This window comes from Canis lupus, chromosome 15 (genome assembly GCF_003254725.2).
Source record: "Canis lupus dingo isolate Sandy chromosome 15, ASM325472v2, whole genome shotgun sequence".
In the NCBI taxonomy this organism is placed as follows: domain Eukaryota; kingdom Metazoa; phylum Chordata; class Mammalia; order Carnivora; family Canidae; genus Canis; species Canis lupus.
The window spans coordinates 55,538,803-55,547,917 of NC_064257.1; the positions used below are offsets into that span (position 1 = coordinate 55,538,803).

Here is a 9,115-nt window from a genome sequence, read left to right on the forward strand (position 1 = left end):
ATCAGTGGAACAGAATAGAGAATCCAGAAGTGGACCCTGAACTTTATGGGCAACTAATATTTGATTAAGGAGGAAAGACTATCCATTGGAAGAAAGACAGTCTCTTCAATAAATGGTGCTGGGAAAATTGGACATCCACATGCAGAAGAATGAAACTAGACCACTCTCTTTCACCATACACAAAGATAAACTCAAAATGGATGAAAGATCTAAATGTGAGACAAGATTCCATCAAAATCCTAGAGAAGAACACAGGCAACACCCTTTTTGAACTCGGCCATAGTAACTTCTTGCAAGATACATCCACGAAGGCAAAAGAAACAGTTTTGGCTTTTCGAGGAGAAAGCAGGCCAGCTCTGGGGTCGCAAGCCCCAGCTTTAGTTCTGAAAAGCTCTGAGACCCTAGGAAAATCATTTAGCTGTTTTGAAGCTCACTTTCATTATCTGTGATTTTTAGAAAAATCATAGTACATATCTCATAAATTGGAATCAAATGGCACATTATTTTGCAAACTAAAAAATACGATATAAATAAATATTATGCTGGCTCCCAGATGCCCCTGGAATAGACATTAATTCTCTCCTCTTATTACTCATTTCCTCTTTGCCCCCCAGTTTCCAAACTCCTGTCACCTCATCTGGTCTTATCCCGGTCAGATAACTACTCCCTCACCTATAAAAACACACATTCATTTTTGTACGTGTTTTTGGATGTATCTGTGTCTAGTCGTATGTACTATATGAATAAAGATGAAAATGACTTTAAATCTCTGGCAGTGTTCAATCAATAAAACTCCAACAGGAATTAGGTCACCTTAAATTCAGTCCCTTTCCATTCTAGACTCCATTTATATTCCCTGTCAGTGCTTCGCATAATGGATAGCACTGTCTGGAAAGATTTTAGTACTTTTTTATTCTTCAGGGAAAGAACACTATATTTCTCTTCCTACTTCAACGATGGCTTTTCCCCAGCCACATTTCAGGAACAATCTCTTTGTCATTGAAATGTTGCCTAAGAGAGTGGTTCCAGGCCAATTGGAGAAGAAATAACATAGATTATTCTAAAAAAGCAGATTCCTGACATTTTTGGTTAGAGGCAACTTTATGTATTTTGTACAATTCACATGGCATCCTGGCTTTGAATAGCTCTCTCAAAACCAATTTCTTTTTTTTTTTAATTTTTTTAATGGAGTTCAATTTGCCAACATATAGCATAACACCCAGTGCTCATCCTGCCAAGTGCCCCCCTCAGTGCCCGTCACCCAGTCACCCCAAACCCCTGCCCACCTCCCCTTCCACTACCCCCCTATTTCATTTCCCAGAGTTAGGTGTCTCTCATGTCAAAAACAATTTCTTTACGCCCCAAAATTGTAATGTAGCGTGCCTTAGTTGTGACTTAATAGTAATTTAAGGCCAATTTACTCAGTCCATCAGGCATTGTTTTTCTCCATATTTCTTCTTTCTTTAGAAACTGTACATTCTCTAAAATTGCAAACTATGCATGTCCTGCCCACTTCTTCCCGTATGACCTTGGGCAAATCACTTGATTTCTCTAAGCCCTGGTTTCTCCATCTGGAGCTAACGTGGCAGTAATAATTGTGCCAGCCTTATAAAATATTTTGAAGATGAAATGAGAAGAAATATATCAAGGGCTATGTATATTTCTAGGCATACATATGGCTAATGCTCTATAAATTGGATAATTTTTATTATAAGACTCATTATTTTGATTAGTAACTAGTTCATATGCAATCACTGTTTTCCCTTTCAGTCTGTGGTAAACTGTCAGTGCACCTGGGGAATCAGGCAGCTGGATTAGGAGCTTGGTCTGTGGCACAGAAAGGCAGCGATCTCTTCCTGTAGTGCATTCTGGCTCCCGTCTATGTTCTTTACCAAGAGGACCTCCTAGAAACATTCATTTGATCATTTTAACTCCATTAAATCAGTTTGTTCAAAGGGCATTCACTGAATAAGCTTGCGGTTTCATGCCCAGTGTAAAGAAAATTGGAATATGGTTAGATTTGTTGGTCACATCCTTTTGCTTTTCTTTTCAAAATTGACATTATTGATCCTCTCCTCTGTAGAGTCCAGTTTTTAAAGGATAGGTGGGATTGTTTCAAGGCTTACGGTAAGGTAGTATCAGTCAGGTTTCACAACCAAAACCACTCTAGGTGTTGTTGTTTTTTTTGTTTTTTGTTTTTTTAATTTTTTGAAGGTGGGGGACAGAGGGAAAGAGAATCTTAAGCAGGCTCTACGCCTAGCACACAGCCTAACATGAGGTTCGATCTCATGTCCCTGAGATCATGACCTGAGCTGAAATCAAGAGGCACTCAACCGACTGAGCCACCCAGGTTCTCCCACTCTAGGTATTTTAAACAGAAGAGCATTTCACACAGGGAATTGCTTAAAAAACTGCAAGGCCCAATGGAGCAAAAGGAGTAAGGGGGCTCTGCCCAAAGTCCTAGAGTCCACACTCCAACCCGCACAGTTGCCTCTGCCCTGAGTTATCATCGCAGCTGAGCCACCATCAAAACCAAATGGCTTCTCCCAACTTGTAAGTCTGACTGTATGCCTCCCATGGGCAAAACCTAGCTGTTCCACAGTTACTCCAATTCAAAATTTTAGTCACCTTAATTTTTTTTCCTTTCATCCCCCATCTTATATATAATCCTATAAAAAGTTTTTTGTGAATGTTTCACAGGTTTTTCCTCTCTTCTCCCCCAGTTCCCTACTATACATCCACCTGCATATGATTATAAAAATCTCACGTCTGTGGGGGCCTGGGTGGCACAGTTGGTTAAGCATCCGACTCTTGGTTCCGTCTCAGGTCATGATCTCAGAGTCATGAGGTGGAGCCCCATATCAGGCTCCACACTCAGCTCAGAATCTGTTTGGGATTCTCTCTCTCCCTTTGCCCTTCACCCTGCTCTCTCTCTCTCTCTCTCTCTCTCTCAAATAAATAAATAAAATAAAAATATTTTTTTAAAAAAATCCAAGAGGCACTACTGGAGAGGAGCAGCCCCTGCCACCCAGGACTAGGCCCCTTAGGGAGGAGGAGGCAAGAAGATGGCGACAACCCCACAGATGTGAGCTTGTGCCCAAAGCAATGGCACAAGCATCATGTCCTTGATCATTCTCCCAAAGACCAGATTTCACAAGTGCCAAAAATGTTAGCAGATAAGTTTGGAACTGCATCTAACATTAAGTCACCAGTAAACTGCCTTTCTGTCCTGAGAGCTATTACATCTGTAAAACAAAGACTCAAACTTTATAACAAAATGCCTCCAAATGGCCTGGTTGTTTACTGTGGCACAATTGTAAGAAGGAAAGGAAAAGAAAGTCAACATTGACTTTGAACCTTTCAAACCAATTAATACATCATTGTATTTGTGTGACAACAAATCCCATACAGAGGCTCTTACAGCACTACTTTTGGGTGACAGCAAGTTTGACTTCATTGTAATAGATGGTAGTGGTGCACTTTTGGGCACACTCCAAGGAAACACAAGAGAAGTCCTACACAAATTCACTGTGGATCTCCCACAGAAACATGGCAGAGGAGGTCAATCAGCCTTGCGTTTTGCATGTTTAGGAGTGGAAAAGCAAAACAACCATGTTCGGAAAGCAGCAGAGACTGCTGTTCAGCCATTTAATTCTGAGGACAAAGTGAATGTGGCTGGTCTTGTTTTAGCTGGATCAGCTGACTTTAAAAGTGAACTAAGTCCATCTGATATGTTTGATAAGAGGCTGCAATCAAAAGTTTTAAAAATTAGTTGTTATTTCCTATAGTGGTGAAAATGGATTCAACTAAGCTGTTGACTAAAGTCCTCTCCAACACAAAACTCATTCAAAAGAAGAAATCAATAGGATGATACTTTGAGGAAATCAGCCAGGGAAGGGGATGAGAGCTGTTAGAAATTGGAAGCTGTAGAGATTCTAATAGTCTATGAAAATTTGGATCTAATGAGATACATTCTTCATTGCCAAGACACAGAAGAGGAGAAAATTCTCTAACTACAGAATAAGAGATAAGTCTCAATTCCCAGACCAGGAGACAGGACAAGAACATGAGCTGATTGAGAGCATGTCCCTGCTGAAATATTTTGCTAACAACTATAAAAAAAAAAAAAAAAAAAAAAAAAAAAAAAAAAAACCTGAAGCTAGGTTGGAGATTGTCATAGATAAGTCACAAGAAGAATCCCAGTTTCTGAAAGGATTTGGTGGGATTGGAGGTATCTTGCGATACCGAGTAGATATCCAGGGAATGGAATACCATGGAGGAGATGATTAATTTTTTTACCTTGATGACTACTAGGTAGTCAACATGGGTCCAGCAAAATGTGCCTCACTCTCCAGCATCCAATCCAAGGAGCATACCCGTGGTGGAATCCAAACAGATCCCTGCCTTACAATTGGCACATTTCCAGAACTTTAATTCATGACCATTGGATATTGAAAAGAAAACAGAAACAAAACAAGACCCAGCAGTACACTTTGGTTGTCCTGGTGTCAGTGCAGCAGCCTACAACTAAGTTCCTAAAATGCCACTCTGGACTAATTTTAAAAAGAATCCCAGTTTTTACTTTTACTCCATGGTGAAATTCATTGCTCTTGTATTTTATGAAAAAAAATAATTTTTTAACCTTCATACATAGAATCAAAAATACCTTAACTGCTGTAAAGTTTCAAAAGTTAATAGAAATGAGATCATTTAAAAAAAATCTCACATCTACTTTCCCTAGTTCCATTTTTTCCTATTACTAGTATAACTTCCTTGTATCTGCTACCAACTCAGTTATCACTCTCCTAATTAAGAAATTTGGAAGCCTCCCATTGGATTCAGAATAAATCTGTCTTCTTACTCTGGTATGCCCTCCACAGTCACAGATTCAAGCCTTCTTCCTAGATCGGCCTTCTCCCTGTATTGTCAGTTCATTGACTCAGGATTATTTATCACATCATATCCCAGACACTTCCCCCAGCCCGAAGACCCTTTCCTCAGCTTCCTTCGCCACCCTTAAATGTCAGTAGAGATTTTCCATCCTGTGCTGTTTTCTTGCTTTCTCTTCTTCCTAATTAGAAAGAGTTATCCCTAAACTTCCATTGCATTTTGAATTTCTTCTATTATGGAAGGGCCTCTTTTGTATTATTCATACAATTCCTTTATCCTTGAACTGTGAGATCATGAAGGACAAAGTCTTATTTTCTTTGAATACAATCTCTCCCATCATCACCAACAGACTTTGCCACACAGTGGTTGACACTTAATAGATGCTCAATGAAGGCTTGTTAAATTGTCAGGGTGAACACATACAAGTTTTGCTAATAGATGTAGAGAGTTATAAATCTCGGGAAACTGGAAAGATTGAAAATGTAGAGAGGCACTCCTGGGTATGACATATTGATTTTTTTTTTTAATTTTCCATGCTTTTGACAACATTCACAGACTTTATCATGGATCTTTGTATCTGACACACTGTACCAAGTTCTGTAAGTCTGTAGCCCAAAAGACCTGTGACCTATTTGGTTTTATGTTCGTAAACATAAGATAAATTTCATTACCTTGTCCTAATTTAGTGCTCTGCACCCCTTGTTGACCTAATTGAGCTGACTTACCTGTTTTGTGACAAGCACTAGTCACACAAGCTCAAAACCACTGATTTCTTAGTCTTGATTTTTTTCTTATGCTCAAAACCCCCTCTTCCATCCAATAGGCTCTTTATTTCCTAACATGTTTTGAAATTTTACCATGTTCTAAAAAGTACACTGAGAATTTTATATTCCTTGTTATTTAATTTTCATCACAGTTTTGTAAAGTGGGCACATACCCATTTCTATTTATTTAAATTCAATTAGCCAACATATAGTACATCATTAGTTTCAGATGTAATTTTCAATAATTCATCAGTTTCCATTTCTTTAGATGAAAAAAATTGAGACTCAGAGAGGCCAAGTGATTTGTAGGAGGGGCAGACGGTCATTTGAAGAAACATTCAAAGACTTTCTCATTGGTTCCCTTCAAGTATCTCTAACATACCTTCCTGTATTCTTATTAGGAAAACACACTGGTCTACACAAAGTTGAAGGTTTCCATTGTAACTTTGAAGAAAAAATGCAACTGAGACATCTAATAATAGCTTTGCAAATAAGCATGTATGTAAGCACACATTTAAGTAAGATACACACATTTAATTAGGTTTTATGCACTCATTTTTACTAAGTGTTAAGCACTTTGAGGACCCTGAAGGAGCTCTTATCTTCCACTGAATTAGAAAATCTGTAGAGAAAAAAGTTTACAAGGCTTTGTGGTAAATGGTCTGGATTATGCAATGACTATTCTTAGTGTTGTGGAAATTCAGAGAAGAGGAAGAGTCAGTGAGCATGGAGCTGCGAGTGGGGGTTTCTTGTCACATTCAGCACTTCAGTTCTTCAGTTTGGATAAGAAGAGGGGAGTATGTGCTGTGTTCAGCTAAGAAAGAGAAGCAAGAACAGGTGGTTTCAAAAGATGGGGGTGAAAGGGAGGTTGGAACAGGGACAAGTCAAAGTTGAAAGTCCATGTGGAGAATGATGTGGCATAGGTTATGGGGAACATAATGCAGAGAATAATACAACTCAAAAAGGACAGTTCAATTTGCTGCAGAAGGGAATATGGAACCATTCAAGTTTTTAAAGCAAGTAAGAGACTGGACCAAGGAAGCTAAGAAATTTTAAATTCGTATTCAAGAAATAGCACATCGTTAAGCACTAGTCTGCACTTACGTACCTATACTATTTCAGCCTTCTCTGTACTTGCAAAACTTCTTATATTGCTATAACTTTTGAACCATGCAAACATATTTTTAAAAAAGAATGTCAAAAGTATACCAGAGTTGTTAGTTTCCTTAAGTTAATTTAATATTTTAACACATTTTACCTATTTACATGGTTCAAAAGTCAATGGTAAGTGAAGCATCCATTACAAAGATACTGAACATGAACAGACGGTGCATTTTGAGAGAATGATGAAGGGGGAAAGTCATTGGGCTTATGTGTGTGTTTTTATCTCTTAAAATACACTCTGGATATCTTTCCATATCAAGCACACAGGGTGTCCCTCGTTTCTTTTATATATATATATCTGTGTTGCATTCTGTTGTGTGGCCATGAAGATTGCCTCATCTGAGTGTGGGTGTGGTGGTGTTCTAGGGCCCCAGAGTCTCCTCCAGGGGGGTTGTACAACCACCCTCACAACAACCTGATGATAAAGTTTGTCCAACAGAGGGTGTTGTTAAATGTTTAGGGTTTTGTCAGCATAATAGGTGAGAAATAGTGCTACAGGGTAGCACTTTGCTTTTTTTTTTTTTTTTTTTTTGTATTTTTTTTTACCATGTGTTTCATTTGTTTTTTTTACCATGTGATTCCAGAGTTAAGCAAGAATTAAAGAAAAATGCAGCCGTTGACTGAAACAAGAAAATCAAGAGGAAGATCTGATTTGAGGGGAATTCTTGTGAGTTAGGCTTCTAACTCATTGCAGTTAAGGACAACAAGAGATGTCAAAGAGAAAGGCAATCCTAGAGAAATGTCAGGGCCCCTGAGGAGGCAGTGTGGAAGTAATCAATATACCAATGGGCTGGATTTAAGTCATGTTTTCTCATAAAATTCAAGCAGCTTAATATGAATCAGGGTTATGATAAACATCTCCAAAATTTCTTTTCCTTACAGTGCTTTCATATTTTTGTTCATCAAAAGTGAAATACCAAATAACACATGTTCGGTGGACACCACACCATTAATGACAGAGCATGTAAGTACAATATGAGAAACAATATGATTGGAAACATAAAATTAAAATAAAAGGAAAGTGCATAGATTTGAAACACAGATGAGAAGGTAGTTTTGTTTTTGTTTTTTTCATTTGGGGCCATTGAAAACATGTTTGCATATTTATTATAGTTAGATCTACATATCAACCAATCAAGATTGCCACAGGAAAACTTCTCAGCAAACTCAGAGGTCCATTTATGTATAAATGTATCTACAAGCTCTTATTTTGGAATGGCTTAAGATTTCTGGAATGGGAGGACCCTAAGTACTGAAGAGGAATATGAAAGCCCTTTTAGGAAGAGGGAGGAGGGAGGCCATAAGGTAGACCCAGGGAGAGCAGTGGAGAATAGATCAGAGGCAGCCAATGAAAGAATAAATCCAGTCATATGAAAAGGAAGTCATATGAAAGGAAGAGTAGGACTTGATTTTCTTCCTTTTTCTCTTTTGTCACATCCTGTTCCACTCAAAGGTAAAGTCAAGAAATATGTAAAAAAGTTGCTGTTTGACCTTGAAGAACCTAAATTAGTCTGGAGTAGCAAATCTTGATTAAACAGAAACAACCCAAAAAAGAGATCTGACAAAGCATAAGGGCCAGTGGCTACATATACAAAAGTGATTTTGGGGCAAACTCCCATTACCATGAGTCCAGACTCAATCCTTCCTATTTCAAGTATCTCTTCTATCTGCTGTGGGTCCGGGGCTATCTAGCTGCCCTCAGAAACCAGTGTCCTATACCCCTCCAGAGTCTGCCTCCCTGGAAGGTGCTGCCTCTACTCCTTACTTCAAAATTAACCTTTTCTTCTTCCTTCCCTCTTCACCTATCAAAACCATTATCGGGAGTGCCTAGGTGGCTCAGTGGTTGAGCACCTGTCTTTGGCTCAGGTGGTGATTCCAGGGTCCCGGGATCGAGTCCCACATTGGGCTCCCTGCATGGAGGGAGCCCTCTGCCCACGTCTCTGCCTCTCTCTCTCTCTCTCTCTCTCTCTGTCTCTGTCTCTCTCTTTCTCTCTCTGTCTCTCATGAATAAATAAGTAAAATCTAAAAAAAAAAAAGTCCTCAAATAAGATGATGAAACCTTAAATTGACATGTTAGTTAATAATTAGCTTAAGTATAAGAGAAAAGAGATTTGTTAGCCCATAGATATCTCTAATCCAGAAAATGTTGCAGAGAGAATGGAGGAATTGGGATTGAGAGAATGTGTCCAAAATTCCTCATCTCCCCTAGGAAGTCAGATACCTCCTGACCAACCACCCTTTAAACCAAGGGAGAGAAAAAGAAAACTGCAACTCAGAAAAAGATACATAGTATCTTA

At 38.7% G+C, this 9,115-nt stretch overlaps 1 protein-coding gene and 1 pseudogene across 14 annotated transcripts in view; both read left to right on the plus strand.

Moving 5' to 3' along the window:
• Positions 1-9,115, plus strand: part of TMEM144 (transmembrane protein 144) — a 73,389-nt gene that overhangs the window by 23,434 nt on the left and 40,840 nt on the right. For all 14 annotated transcript variants that reach the window (XR_003133417.3, XR_003133418.3, XR_003133419.3 and 11 more), the window contains one exon: positions 7,701-7,782. Coding sequence is in view for 10 of the 14 variants with exons in the window: in XM_025439488.3 (XP_025295273.1) it covers positions 7,701-7,782 (82 nt within the window). In the remaining 4 variants the exon portion in view is untranslated. The remainder of the gene's footprint in view (positions 1-7,700; positions 7,783-9,115) is intronic.
• On the plus strand, positions 957-5,327 carry LOC112654276 (eukaryotic peptide chain release factor subunit 1-like; annotated as a pseudogene).